Source organism: Actinia tenebrosa, unplaced genomic scaffold, assembly GCF_029948245.1.
Source record: "Actinia tenebrosa isolate PJP-AT-01 unplaced genomic scaffold, QUT_ActTen_1.0 PGA_scaffold12__29_contigs__length_12842862, whole genome shotgun sequence".
NCBI lineage: Eukaryota > Metazoa > Cnidaria > Anthozoa > Actiniaria > Actiniidae > Actinia > Actinia tenebrosa.
Window position 1 is genome coordinate 11,255,839 of NW_028292572.1, and position 23,638 is coordinate 11,279,476.

At 39.0% G+C, this 23,638-nt stretch overlaps 3 protein-coding genes across 3 annotated transcripts; 2 read left to right on the forward strand and 1 right to left on the reverse strand.

Annotated features, from left to right (window-relative positions):
* The first annotated feature begins 96 nt into the window (after positions 1-96).
* LOC116292863 (uncharacterized) lies at positions 97-4,236 on the forward strand. The gene is made up of 6 exons (XM_031700219.2): positions 97-702; positions 1,564-1,769; positions 2,085-2,285; positions 2,543-2,790; positions 3,028-3,206; positions 3,570-4,236. The coding sequence occupies exons 1-6, from the start codon at positions 126-128 to the stop codon at positions 3,908-3,910; spliced, it is 1,752 nt and encodes a 583-aa protein (XP_031556079.1). The 5' UTR covers positions 97-125; the 3' UTR covers positions 3,911-4,236.
* A 2,570-nt stretch (positions 4,237-6,806) lies between these two features.
* Positions 6,807-8,155, forward strand: LOC116292852 (tachykinin-like peptides receptor 86C). Its single transcript, XM_031700208.1, has 2 exons — positions 6,807-6,997; positions 7,268-8,155. Exons 1-2 carry the CDS (start codon positions 6,807-6,809, stop codon positions 8,091-8,093), a joined length of 1,017 nt encoding a protein of 338 aa, XP_031556068.1. The 3' UTR covers positions 8,094-8,155.
* Positions 8,156-8,221: 66 nt separating this feature from the next.
* Positions 8,222-23,367, reverse strand: LOC116292860 (WD repeat-containing protein 11). The gene is made up of 28 exons (XM_031700215.1): positions 23,180-23,367; positions 22,576-22,645; positions 21,856-21,897; positions 20,980-21,307; positions 20,407-20,617; positions 19,549-20,294; positions 18,922-19,006; positions 18,013-18,110; positions 17,443-17,518; positions 17,178-17,286; positions 16,947-17,078; positions 16,341-16,445; positions 15,738-15,844; positions 15,540-15,654; positions 14,930-15,098; positions 14,027-14,138; positions 13,879-13,935; positions 13,493-13,558; positions 13,279-13,372; positions 12,548-12,790; positions 11,871-11,966; positions 11,522-11,592; positions 11,352-11,446; positions 10,982-11,079; positions 10,414-10,494; positions 10,084-10,148; positions 9,719-9,801; positions 8,222-9,254 (listed from the first exon to the last, which is right to left on the reverse strand). Exons 1-28 carry the CDS (start codon positions 23,251-23,253, stop codon positions 9,127-9,129), a joined length of 3,756 nt encoding a protein of 1,251 aa, XP_031556075.1. The 5' UTR covers positions 23,254-23,367; the 3' UTR covers positions 8,222-9,126.
* Between the last annotated feature and the right edge of the window lie 271 nt (positions 23,368-23,638).

The following is a 23,638-nucleotide window of genomic DNA, read 5'->3' on the forward strand; positions in this document are numbered from 1 at the left end:
TAATTTCAGTCTTTATGAAAATGCGGGAATATCTTGAAAGGCATCTTGGGTAGTGTTGTCTCGTGACTTCCATCATGCTTTTATAAGGTCGTGTTGCGTTGCATCTCGTTCATAAACGAAAAGCAATGGAGTTGGTAACATTGTTGCTGATGGTATGGATGGGTCTTAGCCATCTTTCTCTTGGATCCACCAAGCCCAAACATCCAGTACCAACTTACTTCTATAGATATCATCCAAATGGAAGTATTGTTGATCAAAATCACCCCGACACTCGGCTGAAGTTCTTGGACAATGCTAGAGAAATTCCAACTACGTTGTCACAGCCTTCAGCTTCTTTGAAGGTCTTTCCTCCCTTGATCGATAATGCTGAATTGGTTAACGTATCTTGGAATGGTGTTTCCTTTCCAACCGAGATAGACTACATTGCTCTTTACTGTCCAATTGACGACAAACCAAATAGATATCTAGATTACGTTGAGGTTAAAAACTATCCCACATATTTAATGGGGTATGGCTCGTTTCAAGTTCGTTTATACAACATGAGAACGGACTGTCAGTTTAGGTATTACAGATCAGGAGCGAGCCTTATTACTGTGAGTAATGTCGTAAAATTTAAAGGAGGACCTGAAGCGCCTTTACAAGGTCATATATCACTAACTGGTGATCCAACACAAATGAGAATTATGTGGGTTTCCGGTGCTGGTGAGTTTAAAGTTTGTTGTGTGACAGCCAATCAAATCAAAGTAATTTGTCAGTATTCAACTCTTTCTTTCCAATATGTACAGGAATAGACCTCTTTACCTTTGGCGTAATGTTTCCAAACGTACCACATCAGGGGCGGATCCAGGATTTTGTTCAGGGAGGAGTGCTGCACACAAAGTTAACCCAGGGAGGGGTGCACCCCTTAGGATCAAAGGGTAAAAGCAGTATTGATTATCTTCAAAGTAGGGGCACAAAGTGGAACCCTGCACCCCTCCCCTGGATCCACCCCTGTACATGTCATTTGATCCTAGAGTATTATTTCTTTGTTTAATGGTTAAGCATGAGAAGACACATGAATATGGATGTAACCAAAAGTAAGAATCTCATTCTCAAGAGAATTACACATGATCTGAATGGTGAAACATTATGCCAAAAGTCAAGGCTTTTAAAAATCACCCAACATTTAACACAAGCCAACATTTGTTGGCAGAATAATGCCACATTGTTGTGTGTGAAAACCCAGCATAACAAAATTTGTTATGCTGGTTTTTCACACAAAACAATGTGGCATTATTCTGCCAACAAATGAGCCCAACATTCATCCAAATTCAAAAATTACATCCCAACATTATTGGCATACCATAACAACAATTGGTCCAAGCATTTGACCCAATAAATGTTAGGTCAAATGTTGGGCCATTTATCAGGGCCCTACAGAAGTCTATTTCAAAATAAATTATAGGGGGGAGGGGTCAGGCTACCCCATGGCCATCATGACGCACCCTCCCCATGGTCGTACTCAGTTTTTCTATTTTTGAACGAAACATATTCAAATTTTTCCTTATTGAAATTATCCTTCAGATGTTGAGCCTGTGGTATACTACACGTTAGAGAAAGATGGTCCATTAATGAAAAAGACAGGAACATTCAAAACATATAAAGCTAGCGACATGTGTGATTCATTAGCTAATTCAACTGGCTTCAGGGATCCTGGCTTTATCCATGATGTATTGCTTACAGATCTGAAACCATTTACTGTTTATTATTATCAATATGGATCTAACTTGGTATGATTTCTACCTTGAGTCAAAATAATATTAATTTATAGTTTAAAAATACACAATTTGGTAATTTTCATCTAGGCCCTTCTATTGAATTATAATTTAGAAGTAGATTTTTGTGGAGGGAGGAAAACCGGAGAACCTGGAACTGGAGAAAACCCTTGAAGTGTAGGAGATAACCAACAATAACTCTGTTCATATATGACGTCAAGTCTGGGGGCCGAACCTGGGTTGCATTGGTGCAAGCACTCTCACTGCTAAGTCACCTCAATGGCTTTTAGTTTTAAAACTAATTAAGAATTTTTCTTTCTGTTTCATTAGGGTATGAGCAAGCTTACCAAGTTCAGGACACCTCCCATCCCAAACGCAGATGAGGCCTTCAAATTCATAGTTTATGGAGACATGGGTGTGTCCCCCCCTCCTCGTGCAACCACAACAGCACAGTATTGTATCAATGAAGTTGAGAAAAATAATGCCACTTTTGTTGTACATATTGGAGATATCTCATATGCTGTAGGCCATGTGAGTACTGTTTGTAAACTTGGACACCAGTTAATGGCGTCAATGAGAATTAACAGGGGAATTCTATTCAAATTCAAATATTGCAAATTATAAAATGCTACTTATTTGTTCAAAAACCTAGGACATACTTTTTCAACCCGTGCACATATATGTTACCCAGCTCTAAAGCAAATGAGTTGCCTATTGTCTTGTGAGATTTTTTATTTTATGCCACTCAAAGCCATATAACCCAAGGAAACATTTTTGTGTCTTTGAAGGCCTACTTATGGGAGCAATGGCCTGATCTAATCCAGCCATATGCAACTAGAGTGCCTTACATGGTAGGAATTGGTAACCATGAGTATGATCATGAGCGCGGTGGTGAAAAAGACCCTAGCGGTGCTCGTGGACAAGGCTTTCATCCTTGGTTCGCAACTGGATTGTATCATTCTGACTCCGGAGGAGAATGTGGAGTACCAATGTTCAACCGTTTCCATATGCCAGAAAATGGACATTCGCTCTGGTGGTAAGTGTTGACGATACTGTGGACATCTAGTGATTTGTGAAAATTTGGATGTTTTCAAATTTGTGGTACTAGTTAAATTAAAAAAGAGAGTACTTATAATGAAAAACATTGTTTGGTATGTTTACATACTCTGCAGCATATTGCCTGATTTCCTTGTCACAACTGTTTTTTCCCATTTTTTGACTGTTTTTTTTTCCATTCATCCATTCATCTTTTTATTTCTCTGTGTCTTCACAGGTATAGCTTTGATTATGGTAGTGTACATATCATTATGATGAGCACCGAGCATGACTTTTTGCCAACTTCGGAACAATACAAGTGGATAGAAAATGACCTGCGCAATGTGAATCGAAGCGTTACTCCCTGGGTTATGATAACTGGACACAGACCAATGTATTCCAGCCAAAAATACATCTGTACGTTTGTACCATGTCTATAGAAACTAATATTTTAAATTGAAATTCAATTTCTAACTTAGTTTCCTGAAATTTAGATCACCAATCAGTAATACTCATGTATGGAGTAATAGCCAGCAAAAATATATTAAAATCAAGTGACATTTTCATACCGCAGCCTTGTTGGGTGGAACAATAAATTTTTGCCTGTGTCACCTTACATTGAAGTGCTTCAGGATGAGTTTGAACGGGCAGAAACAAAGACTTTAATTCAAATCAGAATAAACAAGGCCACTGCTTGATAAAGGTCATCTTATTCAAAACATTCCAGAAAAGTCTTTAAAATCAACGATTAAGCTTTTATTTCTTAATCAAAATTTTCAGGGGATTACATGCTTTCCAGAGGCATGCAGCACTTCATGGAAGAGATGCTACACAAGTACAAAGTGGACCTTGGCCTTTGGGCTCATTATCACAGCTATGAAAGAACCTGTCCTGTTTACAAAAGCAAATGCACAGAGAATTCAACGATTCATATCGTAGTTGGCACAGCAGGCAAGGAATTTGATTCCAATCCGTACATGGATATGGACTGGTCGGTCTACAGGGAGATTGAATGGGGTTATGGCAGAATAACGGTGAACGGCAAGAAATCATTGTTGTGGGAATGGATAAGAAATAAAGACAATGTTGTTGCTGACAAAGTTTTGCTGACAAAATACTAATGATGGCAGTAGTTTATAGAGATCGCCTTTACTAACTATCAAATGGCATTAAAGTTGGTCGTATCATCATTACACAGATCAATCATCTTTTCTTGAATGAAAATTTCTTGAATTATCTCTTCAAAAATACTTTTCATATAAAAGCAATTATTGACAATTTTCAACCTAAAAATATCAGAATCGCTAATTTATAGGTATACAGTATTGCTTTCTCGCAAAATGCAGGGTATCTTGCTGGCCAATGATCTCGGGGGGGGGGGGGGGGGGGAGTTTCAAAAACTCAATTTTGACTGTAAAGATTTTGGCAATTAAATATATTTAAAGAATGAATGTGTATTTTATTGGGTAATGTCTCCGGACTAGACTACCTTGAGGACACTTATGAATTAGTGAAAAACAGAAACAGGAAAATGTATGCAAAGCTCATTTCAAAGTTCCTAAAAATTAATTGGAAAAGAAACTTTCCTCGCGTAAGGGCGTCTCGGGATGGTTCGCAAGACGTGATCCATGAAAAAAATTGATTCTGCGATGCGCAAACTCACCAGTAAAAAAATAATTCAATTCTAGTAATAATGGTGAGACCCATGACTACCGAGGCCCTTTAAGGGGTAAATTGCGACATAAAACGCAGTTGTGAAGTTCAGATGGAGAACTTGGGTACAACCCAAGTGATGATGTTTGATGTTATGTCTTGATCCAATAACAGATGTCGCCACTAATTGCGCATGCGTGTGTTTTCCCCCTCCTTTTTCAACTGTTTATTTTTAAGAAACGACTGTCAGTTTCAAAATAAATAAACTTTCTCCTTGGAATTACTACAAAGCCGCACGGTTAAATTTTCGCAGGGATTGTTATTAATTCAGCATAGTTTACATGTGGTACTTAGGCTTAGGTAAAACGTCGAACTTCACGAGTCGAACTTAATAACATCAAGGAAGACCGCCTTGTTATCCATTTTTCTCATGTGAAGTTCGACGTTCGACCTGAGCCTTATTGATGATAGGTTTGGTTCATCAGGAAAATCCGACACGTTCCTTTAAGACTATTCAAGGAATTCGATGATAAAAACTCTCATCTTACATCTTGAAAGTTCAGGCAAGTTTTTTGTCTCGATACTTTTTTTCTGTGCGCAGGAACTCTTTCCCTTGCTGCGATTCAGTTTTCATAGATCTAACCTGAAAAATCTCCTATATTATTCCACATGTTTACCCTAGCCATCCTTTTTACTTTTTTATTTGTTTAACCAGTTTATGTTCTCTATAGATATTTGAAAATGAAATACAATAATATGTAGCTCATGGATATTGTTTGTTTAACCTTTTTTATTTGTTTAACCAGTTTATGTTCTCTATAGATATTTGAAAATGAAATACAATAATATGTAGCTCATGGATATTGTTTGTTTAACCAAATTTATTTACTTTATTATTCTCATTTTGAGCGACAGTGAGACAGCTGCTGAATCCAACGAACCCCTAGTGTACGAAAATGTTTAATAAAATCATATATGATATTTGTTTTTGAGCAATCTTGCCTTGCTTGAAACTCATTCCTTTTGGACCAGGATTTACAAAAAAAAAACAGATCTTGGTTTTTATTGATCCTAATTCAGTCAAAGACCATCAATACTTCTATCTGAAACGGCCACCACTGAGAAATGAATATATTCTCAAAGTTTCAGTTCTAAATATCCAATAATTAGTTATTTTCGATAAATGTGGCGACCATATTGGAATTCGGTCTGTTCTCATATATTCTCATACTCATTAATAATGCACGAGTAAACCAGCCAATCAATGGGCTATTTTTGGGTCACATGATGTTACTTGAAACCTGGTAAAGTGCTGTGAAAGGAATGCAGTCCTAGGACTGAATTAATTTTGTTCCAGTTACTCCAGACTGAATGCATTCCTTTCACAGCACTTTACTCCAAGTCGAATAATTAATGAGATGAGAAGTCATTTCAAAGCCTCCAATATCGGACTGGACGGGATTTCAAGTCCGCGCAACTAATTGCTTTGACTTGAAATCCCGTCCAGTCCTCATTGTCGGCTTTGAAATATTACACGAAGAGAGTAAGTAAACGTCGTGATCAACCTTTATGAAAACACTTTGTATGTTTAGTACACTAAGTTAGTTGGATTATTTGCGCCATCAGAGACTTCCTAATTCAGTAAATAAACAGTAGTAAGGTAGGCAAGCTGACAATCCCTTTACTCACTTTCTATTGACTCTTCACAATCAGTCACGAGCTCCAAATTTAGTATACGACTTTATTTTCTTGCAAGGAAAGAGCAAATTTTTGCGTAAACCGACTGCTGCTAAGCCCCGAAAAGCAGGTAATATCAATCAACGTAAGTAAGAGTTAATTACCTCGAACGGTGGCAATAAGCCATATACATCCCGAGGGCCGCAGGCCCGAGGGATGTATAGGCTTATTGCCGACGTTCGAGGTAATTAAGTATTTTATTTCTCAATTGAGAAGGTTTTCTATCAAATGTTGCTCATTATAAATGCATGGTCTATATATAGTTATTAACCGGGTTAATAACTATATATTGACCTCGCATTTATAATGAGGGTTATAACAAAAATAAAGCCTTGTGAATAACAAAGAAAACCGTGTCAATTGAGAAATAATAGAGGTTCTTCACTCCGACAAAGGCCCAACGCTAGGTCCGAAATCTCAGATAGTTTTCCGAAGCTACACGGCGTTTTAAAACCTTATTTTCTTATTCACTCGGTGTTGTATTCGACACATTAACGCCCGCAGTCCCAACTAGTTACCGCTTGTCATCGCCAGTAATATTTATATCACTTACAACTATAAAGTCGAGGAGCTAACCAAATTGTCTCTCTCTCTCTCATTTGATTAGATTGTGAACCAAAGTCCACAATGGTATTATCTGCAGCATCAGAAGCTGCTCTGACCGCCGCCTTTGGTGTCATGATTTTCACGGATCTGATTGGGAATACTTTAGTAATTCTTACTGTTATAAAGACCCGTGCTATGAGAACACCGATGAACTATCTGCTGGCGAACCTTGCCGTTGCTGACATCACAGTAGCCTTGTTCATTGCACCAAGGTTAGTAAGTTGTTGATATCGAGGATCGAATTGAATTCAGTTTTCTACTGTTACGAGTTAACTAAAAATTGGATACATGTAGAGTAGAACTATTAAATGTAAGCCGCCATTTTCTGTAAACGCGGAAATTTATTCCGTTGTTATCTGATTTGCTGCTTTAATAATCTGGTCACACATACACCAGCATCCCAGACCATCCAGGTGGTCAGCTGATACAAGAGAGAAGCGCCTAGTGTCGGCGCTCTGAGATCTACTTATTTTTGGTTCCAGGTACATTTTTAGTCACGCCTACACCCACCCTGGTGGTCAGGTGGGGACGTACCTGTGTAAGTTCCTCACTGGAGAAGTCTTCACCTGGGTTGGCGCGCTTACGTCTGTGTACACTCTTGTGGCCATCTCCTTCGAGAGATACTACGCCGTAATGCAACCACAGAGCATCAAGGGACGATTCACCTTGAGAAAGTTTCAAATCACTGCCGCCTCGTGTTGGACGTTCGCAACGTTGTGGAACATTCCTCTCTTCACTTTCTTCTCCTTCGACGAGAAAAACCAGCTTTGTAACTTCGTGTGGCCTTTTCCAGACTTCCCCAAGTACCACAGTACAATCAATGCTTTCGTTTATGGAGCAATACCCATCGGGACCATGGTGTGCCTATACTCGAGAGTAACCTACAGGCTTTGGTTCAAGCAGAACGACCACACTTCAGCAGCTACTCAACAAGGAACAATCAAAGCACGAAAACGCGTGACCAAGATGGTTCTGATCGTGTCAATCATCTTCTCTATCATGTGGATGCCAAATCTCGTAACTTATCCTGTCTCTGCTTACAGCGAAGTGGCATTATACGATGCTGTTCATGTAATGTCGATTGTCTTCGTCACGTTAAACTCCAGCATCAACCCTATCGTCTACAGCCTGCAATCCAACATGTTCAGAAGAAATATCTGGCGAGTTGTAACGTGTGGTAAAAACAATAGAGTGGAGAATGAAACAACTGGGAACAACAGCACAGATAGAACCAACGCTTCGGTTCATGTACCTCAGATGAGGAGTAAAGCTGGGAATGATATGGCACTAGCTAGTGTAGATTTGTAAATATATCATAGCAGATAATGTCCACAAAATACCATGTAGGAAATAGTGATTCCTTGCCTTGTCAAGTTTTTTCTTGTTCTTTCTCTATATAAATTTTACATATCCTAACACAAATTTTTTCGATTCAATATGATATTAGATATTTATTTATTTATTACTGCTATGAATTAATAATCCTTTTTGCTCACATGTCAGTAGGGACTTTCCAAGCCTCTATAAATGTATTTTATTATCGTGTCAATCTCGTACCCAGAGCGTTTATTTCTTACTGCGCATGCTCGACGTAATGAAATTATTTCGTCGAGCATGCGCAGTATAGTAACAAATAAAGGCTCTGTGTACGAGATTGTTATCGTGTGTGATTGAAGTTAAATATTTCCGGTTAATGAGAACTAGTTAGGAATAAGAGTACAAAATTCTCTTTCGCTTAGACGGTCAACCTTTTGTTTCTGCCAAATAGTTCCCCGCTCCACCTATCTGTAACACAAGTTTATAAACTTCCACCAAAGAAAAACTTGTAACTAGAAATGGCATTAAAGAGACAGTATCACAAAGAATGTGAGTTTTGAAGTCGTTACTGTTGCTGCTGCTGTTCTCGTTGCTGCTGTTGTTGTTGTTGTTATTGTTGCTGCTGCTGCTGTTGTTGTTGTAAATCCTTGTAATTTCGATCTAACTGCCAATTTCTAATGGACAACTTCGACGACGCGGCGGCCATCTTGAATCACAGGGCATTATGGGTCATCCAGGAGGCAAATAGACAAAGCTTTGTTACAATAATGGCGTTGATTGACATTTACGGTTCATAACAAGACAATTTGACAAGAGATGAATTAAAACAAATTGGAAAGTTCCACAATTAAGGAAATTTCTCAAATATCGTTTTTCTTTGTTTTGTTTAACCCCCTGGGCGACCCATAGTGCCTTGCGATTCAAGATGGCCGCCGCATTATCGAAGTTGCTCATTGTCTCCTGCCACGGCTAGCTGCTACATCATTCTAGGAAAACAAGATTAACAACAACAAGATTTTCACATCTAAATTCTCTCTAGAAGTTCTCGTCCCTTGTCTCCAGCTTTGCTTGCGAAGTAGACCGCTGGCTTCTTGAGCCCGAGTCCTTGCAGATAACGAGCATACTCTGCGTTGATTGTACTCATTAACGACACTAGAATATGTTAAGAAATGTATCTGTATAATTGAGGGAATGCTACGCAATATTCTAATCATCATCATCATCGTCATCAACGACTCATCATCATAAACATCATCTTATTATATAGATATCGATGAAATACCATTTTTTCTCTAGTGTCGAAAACTTGATATCTTTCACCAGTGGAAGATACCATATCTTTCACACGTGAAGATATCGCTGTTGACATAGTAACGTATTTTAATAAAGAATTTTTGAGCTTTTGTTTTATTTAAGTTTCATCGATATCTATATAATAAACAGAACATTACATGGCCGCTTGGAGATACGAATTTTATCTTCTCGTGTTCAATTTAGAAATTCGTATCTCCGCGCGCCCATGTAATATCCTCTATATCATCATCATGTATTATGTTGATCCTATCATCATCATCGTTATTCACTCCAATGATTTTAATAAGGAAGGTTAAGGATACGTATTCTCTCGTCGTGCTGGAAATCGAATCCAAATTCCTGACAGGCTTCAGCGAACATCGCAGCACGATCAAAATATCTCATGCTGGAGACAGAAGATAAGAAGACAAGGAATAAGAAAATTTGTATCATAAATACTATCATCATTATCTCTATCATTGTCAATCGCAATCATCATCACTATCTGACTATCGCCACCACCATCATCATCATGCATAATCATCACCATCATCACCACCATTACACCATCGCCATCATCACCACCATCATCACAATTATCATCATCATCATCACCCCATCATCACCACCACCATTACACCATCATCTACCACCATCATCCAAAAATAAATGATTAAGATTGCTATACCTGTGAAGCATTTCCAATACTTTACAAAACTGACCAAGGGAAAGAAGGACGAGAATGGCTTTGCTCTAAAACACAAAATGGAACAAGATAAATATGGACATTAAATAAATTGGTTAAAATTCTAGCCATCTGTAGATGTAGTTACAAAGGCATCACTTTCTCTTCAGTTATTTTAAGACCCTGAGTGTTGGTCCGGCCGGTACTTGAACCCACCACCTCCCGCACAACAAAACCGATGCCTACATCAACTGATGTGTTAGAGGAAAGTTCTAAGATGATTGAATGACATGCGAGGAAATAACAGAAGCGAGTTGTATGATGTTAACTGACCTGTTGACTGGTGTGTGTGCTGGAAAGATGTTCAATCCATCGTCTCATCACCTCGGCGCAGTCAGGATAGTTCAATGTTGCCTGAAGTACAAAATATCAAACGATGCAAAAATCTGATAGGCCGTTTGCATGATGGCGTCATTTTACTACCACTACCAAGATGCTTAGCGAATTTTCTTTCTTATTCAAAATTGTATTGTCTCATGGGAATAGAAAGAAAAATGTTGCTAATTCAATGAACAAAAGAAAGTGTGCAAAGGAGTATGGTAGTTGTAGTTTAATAGTGTCCTATTCACAAATATTTTTTATCAAACTCACTGTAAAGGTTGAGGAGTTGATATATCGTTTAAAAGATAAACTAAGCGAAGCAAAACGTTAGCAGTCCTATCCATAATCCTTTTTAGGTGATAGGACGGGTTTTAAAACGCGTTGAGATACGGAGAGAATAGGTGTACGCTCTACAAGTCCCAACAGACAACCAAAGATCTTAAAACCAACACTCCCATGAATCAGTAATAATAGATTTATTAACCACAGGAAGACCAATCTTGGATAAAACGTAACCTACCTTGGCCAACGATGCCGCTTGTTCCCATTCTCCGTAGGTCTGTAAATACCGACAGGCGTCCAGTCCCTTGTCAATCAAACAGAGCAACTGAACACCCTCTGGATGAAGGTAACAAATGGTTTAGTACGAAAAAATGTTATACTAGGATGGCCTTTGAATCCAACAACAACCACAGGGAACCCAAGTTATGTTCGAGTGGGGTAGGGGCGGGTCACAAAAAGAAATTTTGAGCTGTGCGCAATAAATACATTGAACACACTGAATTCACAAATCCTCTAGTCAGTGGAATTCCCTGGGTCGTATGGCTGTGGGCCACAGATGCGAAATAAGTCGGCGAAAACTTGACGACAAAACACATGTTTATTCTTACCTGCGAGTTTTCCGCTAGCGATAAGATTAGTGGCAACCAATTTGATTGTACTCTGAGACGCTCCTGACGAGCGTATGGTGGCAACAAGACAAGCCCTGTCATTAGAATTAACAAAGACAAAGATAAGAAACTAGTACGTGTGTAGAACACTGAGTATGAACAGCCAGTACCTTAGTGAGTCCACGTAGTAGTTATCGTTTGAAGCGTCTGTTTCCAGGAAAAGTTGCACCGCACGGTCAGCCTGCAAGAAGAACAAAAATGGTTTCTCGTGAGGTTACAGTAGAAAGTGCACGGAGGTTGTATCAATAGATATTTTTACCACAAATTGTTAATTTCTCGCGCGCTGATTGGCTGACAGCTATGACCAATAAGAGGACAGACATAGAAGACGAATACATATATTTCACATTCTCTTTATATATATGATCGTTGCGCTCGTGGTTCCACTTTTGTGGTTCCAGCGATTTGTTAGACTGCTTATGGGTACATGGGAGTCAGTATATGTGTCTAGCAACATACCTGGCCTAAGAGAACTAAGGCTTCTGCACACTTTCTTGTGTGTTCGTATGTTGATCTCTTGCTGTCATGAAGTGCGATACGGTCAAGTTGAGATTTCTAAACGAACAACCACTGGTCAGCGGTGAAGAAAAATATTGGTTGCCGGGATAACCAACCTTTCTTCGTATGAATGGTGGGGGAGGGGGGGGAAGGAAGGGGGAGGAGGGGGAGGGTTGAGATGGTGGGATATAAAAAAAGGATGTAAGGGAAGGAGAGGTGGATATAAGGGAATTTAGAGTCAGAGCAACGGCAATGCAAGTGTTATTTGCTTTTTTGCGGGAATTTTTTCCCGCGCCATGTAAATTCTAGGTTGAACTATATTTAATAACCAGATGCAGTTTAAATTTCGCCTTACCCTACTTCCGTGCGTAATCAAATAACGCGCGTGTGCTCTTTCCGTTTTGTTTTTGGTGACTAAAAGAATAAACGGAAAGAGCGCACGCGCGCAAGTTGATGACGCACGGGAGTAGGGTAAGGCGAAATTTAAACTGCATCCGGATACTAAAAATACCCCAACCGGGAATGGTGCTAGCGTTATTAAGAAATTTCCCTCTCTTATTTATGCTCTCTTGGATGTACTTCATACTCTCTTAGCCTTTAATAGTGCTTGGCAAGAATGGCGAACTGACTCAACTCACCTGAAATGCATCAGAATCACAAAGAATCTCGTAACAAGTTTCCAAGGAAACGGGAAAGCAACAACAAGATTGACTAGTGCCATTCTCCTGTCCTATCGTTAGATCAAGGTCATCATCGATCGTGAGAAGATCTAGGGAGTTGGAACTGAATGATCTTTTGATTCTTGCAGTAGCGTCTGTCGGGTTAAACAGATCCGAGCTTGACCGCGGGCGATTGATAGTCACTGGTGGCTTGTGATCGGACTAAGCAGTAAATAACAAAAAAAAAATTGAGGCCATTTATAACCCCTTCACCTATCACTTATAGTATTTCAGTGAGTCTAGGAGAATGCAAGGTCTCTCCCTTGATTAGGGTTTATTTTTCAGGTTCTCCGGCCCGGAAGGAAGGGGGGGTGTGACTCGGGGGTGACTCGGGGGGGTGGGGCGTGACTCGGGGGTGACTCCGATGTAAAAGTATCGGGTATCAGTCGTTATATCTCTTAGGGGTTAAAATCGTCCTGCCACGCCCTTTTTAAAGGAATTCTGATATCTTTAAGGGGTATTTTCGAAAAATTCGAAAGTCCATACCCGATACTTTTACCCCATAGCCTCCCCCCTCCCCCGGCGGTCTATGGTTTTGCTACCCCCACTGACAAAAGCTAACACGTTAAATGAAACTTTCATTTGTGAGTTAGCCGTGCCCTGACCTAGATCAGCGTAGAGGTTGTTTCGACGTTCAATAAAATAGTTACCTTGTGTATCGGACAACATAGTCTTGCTTTTTCTCGTCTGAGATAGTGCAACGCGACGTCCCAGAACACTGATTCTGCTTCATCACCAAACAGACTAAAAATATAAAAGTAAAATTCTAAATATATATATATTTTTAAATCAAAAAAGAAAAAAAATTCTTGAGTGAGTTAGCGGACGGTCTACCCAATGCATTACGATAAATAGTCCACTTACTGAGCAGTGTAGAAGCACTTCTGCGCGGTACCCAGGGGAGCCACGGGGAGAAAATCAGCAACTGATCTAACGGGGAGAAAGAAGGGGAAAAAAACAAGATATAAAGCAATATATAATAACAGTACTAAAGAACACATCGCCTCCCGCCTAGATCAGTGTTTTGCTATTTGCGGGAGGGTGATAAATTTGTAATATCAAACTCTTTATTTGTAAAATAGACTTGAAACTTGAACTTGACTTGAATAGGTATTTTTGGAAAGAAAAAAGAATTTCATCAAACCAAATATAAGACATTTAAGACATCTTTTTCGAATTACCCGTGCCCTGACTTTAGATCCGCCCATTTTGAAGATCTATATATATATTTATTTAAAACAAGCTCTTACGAAGGCATTAGACATATCCGCTCTTGTATGACGCCCAAGATGTCTTCATGCAGTTCACTAGAAAATGAACAGCCACAAACGTTAGTACAATATTCAACCAACAGAATCATAGATCCAACCTGCCCCACAATAACCAACCTCTACTTACAGATCTGATAAATCTTGTAAGCTATGAGTCTGCCTCCCCAGGTGATGCTGGAGTAATGTCTTCAACACTAACGCTGTCTTGGATTCCAACACATATGGACACCAAATCGGATCTGTTAAAAAAAGAAATCTTTTAGAGTAGATTTCGTGACTTCGAAAAGTCACGGCACGTGCACCGTCACGGTACGGAATTGACTACATTTAAGAGTCAATCATAACGCACGATTTCACTGCTTCCATCAAGATCACAGCACAGTCACCGCATAGTTCGGTCTATTTAATAGCACAGCACGATACTGTCACGGTACCGTCACATTAATGAGACGCCAAGTTGTCGTCACGATCACGGCACGGTCACGGCATAATGTCGTCTAATTAATAGCACGGCACAGTACTGTCACGGTATAAAACTGCCTTATTTATGGCACGGCAAAGTGCCGTCAGTTTACAGCTTACAGTTTATTTGTTTTGTCATGAAAATAAACTTAGTTAGTGCAGTTTTCGTATGACTGTGAAAAGTTCACGGCACGAATACGGCCATGACACGGCAAGGGATACGCCAGTCCAATCACATTGCACGAGAATTTACTCTCCATCCAATCAAATACCCAGAACACGGCATAAACACGGCGCGGACACGGTCACGCCAAGGTCACGGCAATGCAAGACCAATTATATTGCTCATGAAAATGAATCAGTTAATTAAAATTCTAGAAAGCATCACGGTCACGGCACCTCACGCTTACGGCACCGAGCTTTTCACAGTCATACGAAAACTGCTCTAATGAGACGGCAAGTTGTCGTCACGATCACGGCACGGTCACGGCATAATGCTGTCTAATTAATAGCACCGTGAGTTTTCTACAATGACACGATCCTAGCTGAACTAAGAACTTTGTCTTACCATGTAGATTCATGTTAGTCATAGCAGACGAGCAGGACTTGAGTTCTAGATCCATCACCTGTAAACATCCACTAGCCTGTATGATCAGAGGTAAGTCTGATGCAAGCCAGTCCATATCCACAGAGGCAGAACCATCCTTGGGAATCTTGTAACTGCTGTATATTTCAACCTAAGTTTAATCAATGAAGAAGTCTTTAAATATTTGAAAAATCAAATAGAAATTACTAGTAAAACATGGTACGGTCACGGGCACGGTCACAGTCACACTCGCAGTCAAATTCACGCAATTACGATTAGTAACAGTTACAGTCACGATCATGACAATGGTCAGTAACGGTTGGAGTCATGGTCACGGTTATATTCACGGTCACGGCCATGGATGCGGTCACGATCACGGTCACACTAGCGATTACATTTACGCAATCACGCTCAGTAATGGTAAGCAGTTGGTCTTGGTTACATTAACGGTCTCGGTCAAGGTTGCAGTCTCGATCATTGTCACACTCGAGGTTACAATCACGCTAAGTAACGGTTGCAGTGGTTACGGATGAGGTAGTAACCATAGCAACAGTTAAGTTCACGTTAGAGTGCCAAGGTGGTAGGCATTTACCTGTTGCAGGTCCCAGACATCCATTCCATCATTGTATAAAACACCTAACTTGTAGTTTCCTCTTCCGGGAGCAAACTTGATCTTCTTGATTTGACCCCTGTGTGTCGCTACTAACCTACAATACGATGATACGATGCAATCCAGATGTTACCAAAACAAGAACATGTCTCACAGGCAGCTTTGTAGTCAGATTCTTACCTTGTTATACGCGCCTTTAGTTCCCAGACGCTAAGATTACCCTCGTTGTCTGCCAATACCATTAGGTCTCCCTTCCAAGCCATGCATGATACAACACCAAGGGTACTCTGAAAGACATGATGAACATATATGAAAATATTCATAACCTTACCCACTCCCCATGGAGGGGAATCGGTTTTACTCCCCCCCCCCCCCTTCCCCCGTCTACCACCCAGGAACTTCTGAAGATAGTACCTATATTAACCCTCCTCAGATCTATCCTATCTATCTCTTAGAAAATTTTATTTACTACATTGGAGGGGGAGGGGGTTGGCCACCCTTCTGAAGGTGTAACATATACATTACTCAGAACCTTACTCTCTCCTTAGAAATTACAATCCCCTGTATGAGTGTCGTTTGAATATTTTTCGGAACTACACAATATACCTTCCTTAGACCCTCCCCAGCCATTAGGGAGGTATGGGCATTTTCTGGAATTTACATGACACATCCTACTCAGACCCTCCCTTGGAAATTCCAATCTCTCTCCATGAGGGACTCAGGTATGGAACTAATAATATACTGCACCATCTCAGACCCTCACAAGATCTAGGGATATCTTACATCACATTGAACTTTGGAGCCATCTTTGACTATGTTTCCCTCCACCAGAAAATGATACAGCAATCCATTGACATCAACACACACAAAATGTTCCTTGATCCACACCTGAAATGACATGAAAAATGACTTTCTTCTGTTAGTCAGGACAAAATAAAACGAACAAGCAGAGGTAGATTTAGGGGAGGGCCGAACTGCCACTATACCCTCCTTTTGCAAGGGATTTTCTTCTAAAGAACGTTGTCTTTGCTATACCCTAAGTTTTCGTGTCTGTGATGGAGTTCCCTAGATCCAACCCTGCCAATATATATCCAATATATATTAACTGATTGAGGTATAGGTTTATCACCCAGGGGGGAGGGGGTGGGGGTACTCCCATCATAAAACCGCAGGGATTATCATTGGAAAAAATACATTTTAACCATCTAAAAGGGAGAATTTGGTTACATTTTAGCCCAAACATACCAAACACAAGATAAATCATTTAAAACAATTATTTTAAGATGTGCTAAAACAAAAAGCTATTCCATTTTCACTCCTAGAAGAGGGAGATAAGATGATCATCTCCACATTCCTTTGTTCTACCATTTTATTCATTTTATACTGTACCTGAGGCTGCACAGTGTCTGCTGTTCTACTAGGATCCAGGACATTCGCTGCTATATTTGATATCCCTATTGCCTCAAGCTGAGCGCTTAACTTTTTCTTGAGTTGTTTAGAGCTATGAGATGGAGACCACTCCTAAAGAAATGGGGAAAAAATATGTTAAAAAATATATAAAGAAAATAATCAGACTAAACTTTTCTTGCACTTTGGCACTCAATTCTAATCAAATCTTACCAGTGCAGTGATATTTGGAAAAGCTCTTGGTAACTCTTTAAGCAGACACAAGTTTTTCAAGTCCCACAGCTGCAGAGGTCTGTCTTTGAATGCTATAAAGAAGTACTGCCTATTTGAAAAAAGATTAAAAAAGGCTTGATGTAAAAATTTCATTTTGATTTTTTCTATATCTATATTGTACCTTTAGTAGAGCATTACAATTACATACAGCTTCATATTAATAAAGTATACATACATGCATCCAAGTGCTACACAATCAATTTACCTGAGCTGTGAAACTTTGATACAATCTATAGGAGTTTCTTCAGCAATTTTACCAACTGAAATATGAGTACTATGACCTGTATGTTTTGAGGTAACATAACAAGTTAATAAAGTTTGTCCTCATGCCGATTTAAAAACTTTTAAATTATATCAATACTCTGAAGCAACCTCTGGTCTGATCAAATTCAGGACACAGCTAGTTCTCATTTTAAATTGGAATTTAGTGTGATACAACTTGCAGAGGCAAAAAAAGCTGGGAAACCCAGAGAAAAACCTTCAAATCAAGGGCAAGACCTAACAATCTCTACTCTTATTTCATCCCAGTCTAGAAATGAAACCCAAACCCTAGAGGTGAGAGGCAAGTAGTGCCATGATTTCAATGGGGAAAGATGTTTTCCCATTTTAGACCATGTATCGCTCTCTCGAGAATAAGATTCTTTGTTTGAGTTTACCCATATTCATGTGCCTTCTCATGCACAACTGTTAAACAAAGAAATAATACTCTAGGGAATGACAGGTGGTCTAAAATGGGAAAATATTTCAGCCAAGCTTAAGGCTTCTATTGTGTTACCTGTATTGAGATCCAATAATTGAACTTCATTTTTAGAAGAACTGCCAGGTGTCTGGGCCCAAGAAAAGAAACTATTCAAGCTTGTCCATGTGATTCCCCTGGGAAAGTGAAGATAATACTCATTTATATCATTTAATTTTTCATTCATTTTCATTTTTCAAAATCCACTTTGCTTTTGTCTCAATCATCCATTTACTTATATTTCAATTCACTTAATGATGATGATGATGATGATGATGATGATGATTATGGTGATGATGATGATGAAGATGATGGTGATGATGATGATGATGGTGATGATGATGATGATGATGGTGATGATGATGATGATGATGGTGATGATGATGATGAGGATGGTGATGATGATGATGATGGTGGTGATGATGATGGTGATGATGATGGTGATGATGATGATGAAGATGATGGTGATGATGATGATGGTGATGATGATGGTGATGATGATGATGGTGATGATGATGATGAAGATGATGGTGGTGATGATGATGGTGATGATGATGGTGATGATGATGATGAAGATGATGGTGATGATGATGAAGATGATGGTGGTGATGATGATGGTGATGATGGTGATGATGATGATGAGGATGGTGATGATGATGGTGATGATGATGGTGATGATATCGATGATGATGATTGATGATGATATTGATGATGATTATGATTGATGATAATGATGTTGATGATAATGATATTGATGATGATGATGATGATGGGTTTTATTTAAACACAATATCAAAATTAGAGCGCTAAGTGGTGGTGTATTTACTAAATAATTATTATATAAAACCCCTAAATTACCTCCTAAATTACTAATTAAAAACTATTGAAATATAAATCTTACCATCACTCTATTATATTCATTCACTCCTCCCTCACAACCATCCATACCTTATAGCACCAGTATGAATACTGTATTCCCGTTGCAATATTCCTGTTGAGAGGTTAAATACCTGAATGCTTCCCTGAGTGGTACCTGCAAACAACATTAACTATTATTTACTTATATAGACCTTAAATGCATATGGTAGAACCCTATTAAGGGACTGTTATTATTATAATAATAATTATTATTATTATTATCATTATTATCGAGGAAGGGCGCAGTGGGATTCGCTTGGTAACCCATACCAGAAATCTGACGCCCCTCCCCATTTTATACATAAAAATGGCCCGTTGTTTTTTATTCTATCCATGGGTCCTATTCAAACAATAGATTCCACCACGCGTAGCCTCAAATTCAAGCGCTTGAGAAATAATTTATGCTGGGGAAATAAAGGTTTTTATTGTCATGAGAATAAACATGGCCGCCGTGTGATAAAGGTCCACAAAGGTCTACAACTTGGATTTTGCACCCCCTCCTTAGCCCGATTTTTCCAATCACTTCCCTAAAATCCCACCATCATCCCCCTCCCTGGTAAAAAAGAAATAATCCCCAATACAGCCACTGAGGAGACTAGAGAGAAGGTCATGACAACTTTTAAGTTTCACTTTTTACTTTAAAAATATACTTCTTACCAATAGCAATCAGAGGTCTGTAGCTTGCCCAGTTCTTGGTGGTAAGTGGCGGACACATGACGGCACATGTAGGAGGAGAAGCAATAGCACTCATCAACCCACACATGACAAACTTTAAATGATCTGCATGAGGAAGGACTTTACCAGATGTTAATGGAGGGGGAATGATGTCGGCAAGAGACAACACAGGGTATGGAGAAGTTGCAGAAAGGTCTGAACCAACTGGAATCGATACTTTGAGGCTTTCGGGTGTCATGAACGAGGCGTCTGGGGTATGGCAGTTTTTTGCTTTGAGATCCCAAATAATCACTCGCCCATCACTTATTAACAACACCAGTTTCTTCTCGGAGATTGGACAGCACTGAAATCCGTACAACCGACTAGACTTGCTTAGCCTTAGAGTATCCGACTGAGACTTCGTTTCATACACTATATCAACTGACATGCTTGGATTGGGTCGCTCGTTCTCGCTCAAGAAGTAAGGGTTCCGCATCACTCTTCTTTTTGACCTCATTATTATGCAGCCATTTTCATGGAGGCACATCAGAACATCCCGCTGGCGACAGGGAATTATCTGTAGGAATGAAGGACTATTTCTTTCCAAGCAAAAGGAACAAACTGCTTGATTTATCTCCATATCAAGGATCATAACTTCACGAGGAAACAATGCCAAGAGGTGATGATTACGAGAGGGAAGGTATATCAGTTGTAAACATTCACTTAATGCCACACTTTCTTCTCCGGGTCTGAAACAAAATTCCAAATTTTCAAACATTCTTAGTCAACCTAAAATTGCTATCCATCCACAGTGTTCTATTAGCTAAAGACCTAAATATGTTTGTCAAAAATATATCATACCTGCTTCTTGGCTCTCCAGCAGCCCAGAGTTTAACTCTAGCAAGAGCAGACTTTGGAGCAGAGCTCCGACTTGAGCTTGTGTTCATGTTAGTTCCTGGTGAACTGGGTGATGCTGTTCCAGAACTAGTTAAGTAGAACCTTCTGCCATTACTTTCTGGAGCTCTGTTGATGGAGAAGTCATCAATGAAGAGAATCCAATCCTGGCACATCACTAGAAAAAATGTAAAAGAATAAAATGAATAGGGAAAGAAAGAAAGATGGGAGGGAGGGATAGATAAATGAAAAACTGACTGAAAAAAATAAAAGAACAGATGAATAAACAAACAAACGAGCAAATGAATGAATAAATGAAGGAATGAAAAAATGAATAAAAAACAAACAAACTAATAAACAAATGGATGAATGAATAAGGAAGTATTCAATAAATGAATGAATAAACCAATGAATACTGTCAATAAGCAGCTAAACCATTTGGTTACATACTCTTTAAAATGAAAAAATGGGGGGGACATGGCTGAAAGAAAATGGAAATCAAAAATTTTGATTTCCCCAACATCAAATAAAAATACTTACAAGTAACATTAGAAGGGCAAAATGGATCAAAAGCAAAGCACAAAACATTCTCCTGGAAATTCTTTTTCCACAATTTTGTCCCAGTATCTGCATTCCACAAGACAAGTGTTGAAGGAGCATGTAATGCGGCAAGGAGATCATGACAGGCATCTTGTGTACTCAACCAATCCAAGTCCAGCACAGGTCTGCTACCTTCAAAAAAGTCAGCGATTGGTTTACCAAGGCTGATATCCCAGACTATGATACGTCCACTAGCATCTCCTGAGGCGAGACGGAGGTTGTATGGTGATGCAAAATCATGATGGTAGTTCTCTCGTCCCCATTTGACCTACAGACATTTAAGAATATTAATAGTCTTTTTATTTATACTCAGATTTGAGAGTAGCAGAGACTGCTAATATCTCCAAGTCCACTCACTTGCACTACCACAACATTCAAATCATTTATTCACACAACTCTCAACTCACACTTTGATTTTTTTGGAGGGAGGACAACTGGAGGACCCAGAGAAAAAACCTCATAGGAAGGGAGAAAACAACACATTAAACAAACTCAATTCATCCGCAGGGCTCGAACCAGTGACCGGACCTGTTGGACTCAGTGGTGAAAAGTGACACATTAGCAGCGTACGCCACCCGTGCCACCCATATAATTATAAAAGTGATACGTTTGAAATATGGAACACCCTCATTATCTTGAAGAATGAAAGTTAAAATATGAGTTTTAAATCCAATACAATGGTAGCACAAAGAAATATGGGATACAGATCCAGGTTACCTCTGAAGCAACTCTTTTGTTTTATCTATAATTGTGACTCATTCTATAGATTGTAAAGTTGGTATTATTTTTTGGTAGTGTGTTGTCAGCATACTCTACCTTTGTACATGGTGCTGAATGTAAATCTAATACTTGAATAACCTGATGAAAAAAGAAATAAAAATAAATTAATGAGCTGTCAAGATGTCATTATACTAAGGGCGCTTTCCATTAGGTCAAGCCGATCGGTCCAAGCAGCCAGTTCTCAAATGGTTTGTGTTAGTTCTTAGGACCAGACCAACTAGACCCAAACTGACTGGTCAGATCAATAGCTCAAATTAAATGGAAAGTGCCCTAAAATTACACAAATCTAACACTTGGCAGATATTCATGTTTCCAATGTTCAATAGCTGCACAAAAACTCCTTTTAGTAAAAACCCTCTGAAACCCCTCCCCAAGTGGAGTGGGGTTAGAATTTCCAGGGGTGGGGTGGGTCTAACTCAACAATCCCTATAGCAGGAGGGGGGAAGTATTGATAATCTTTAGAAGTATGTTTCAGTGTCAAAATTTGTATTCTTACAAAAGCAAAGTAAAGAATACAGCTTTAGCAATAAAACAGGTTCAAATTTCCACCCCACATTAGGTAAAATAAGTTTCTCAAGTGAATATACTACATAACACTGTATGTATTGGCATCCTTCAATTAATTTGTGGGAAAGAAAATTATCAAAAGGAATGCAGACTTAAAGTGAGATGTTTGTTAAGGAGTCATAGATTTTTGGAGGCCTGACCGAGGCACGTTCTGTAGTAGATAATTACTGATACATATGTGCTTCATACCTGGACAGTTTTAGGATCAAATACGACAACATGATTTTGACAACCATATGCTAACAAACCTTGCCATCCCCTAAAACCAACAACAACATGCAATCATTTACTTTGGGGGTTACAATGTTTTCCCATGGCTAGACCCCTTGACGATAGGATTGCCTGGAGTTGCATCCATATTAATGTAGCTTCTCATAAATTATAGGTAAATAGAGAAATAATACTCAAGGGAATGAGATTACTCCAAAAGTAAAAGGGTTACATAAAATGAGACCTAAAAAGAAAAAAATAATCCTGACCACATCAGCAAAGCTGTAAAACTTATCTTGCCTAAATAAATATCATTATTATCATTATTATTATTACTATTATTATTATTATTATCATTATTATGGCCACGTGACAGATAAATATTCTAATTTTCCAAAAACATCACAGGGAAATAATTCCTTTAACTATTAACAAACCTTTCTTTTTTCTTAATCATTCAAACGAATACAACAACTTTCCTCAGACTTATAATATTTTTCTAAATTAATGTCTAGAATGATTAAGTATCTGGTTGGCTGTGAGCCAGCCCACCCCATCACCCCATCAATGTACAAATATTTACCAGTCACTGGCTCCTTTATTCTGAGGATTTAACGCACCAGGAAGAACTCGAGGCGACAGTTTCATGTTAATCATCAATATTTCTACTCAAAATCCTGCGAGGGATACAAAAATGAGAGTAAATTCAACGAAAACTAACGAAGAAGAAAAGCCTTTGCATCCGCCATGTTTTTATTTAGTTCCTCTTCCAATGGTGAGCACCGCTGATATTATCAGCTGGCTCAAAGGCATAAATCTTTGCTAACGGGAAGGGGACGATACAATATTTTGCTAACCCACAATAAAAAAAAAAAGATAAAGTGTATCTCAACTCAAAAAAAATCAAACTAAGAAGTTATAATCTTCAAATAGTATAACTGAAAAAAACTTTTTTGCACTAAATTCTTAATTTACAGCGTGGGTTTTAATTTTGGTCGCAATCCCCTCCCCCTAAGGGAGATTATTGTCATATTGCGTGTCG

What these genes read in the sequence shown, in the direction of transcription:
- LOC116292852 (XM_031700208.1), top strand. Translation starts at nt 6,807, where the DNA reads ATGGTATTATCTGCAGCATCAGAAGCTGCTCTGACCGCCGCCTTTGGT. An exon ending in GCCTTGTTCATTGCACCAAG is followed by an intron (nt 6,998 to 7,267) that starts GTTAGTAAGTTG and finishes TTTTGGTTCCAG; the next exon opens with GTACATTTTTAGTCACGCCT.
- LOC116292860 (XM_031700215.1), bottom strand. Translation starts at nt 23,253, where the DNA reads ATGATTAACATGAAACTGTCGCCTCGAGTTCTTCCTGGTGCGTTAAAT. An exon ending in GCTGGAGAGCCAAGAAGCAG is followed by an intron (nt 20,295 to 20,406) that starts GTATGATATATT and finishes ATTTTGTTTCAG; the next exon opens with ACCCGGAGAAGAAAGTGTGG. An exon ending in CCTTAGTTCTCTTAGGCCAG is followed by an intron (nt 11,593 to 11,870) that starts GTATGTTGCTAG and finishes TTCTTCTTGCAG; the next exon opens with GCTGACCGTGCGGTGCAACT.
- LOC116292863 (XM_031700219.2), top strand. Translation starts at nt 126, where the DNA reads ATGGAGTTGGTAACATTGTTGCTGATGGTATGGATGGGTCTTAGCCAT. An exon ending in ATCAATATGGATCTAACTTG is followed by an intron (nt 1,770 to 2,084) that starts GTATGATTTCTA and finishes CTGTTTCATTAG; the next exon opens with GGTATGAGCAAGCTTACCAA. An exon ending in TCTCATATGCTGTAGGCCAT is followed by an intron (nt 2,286 to 2,542) that starts GTGAGTACTGTT and finishes GTGTCTTTGAAG; the next exon opens with GCCTACTTATGGGAGCAATG.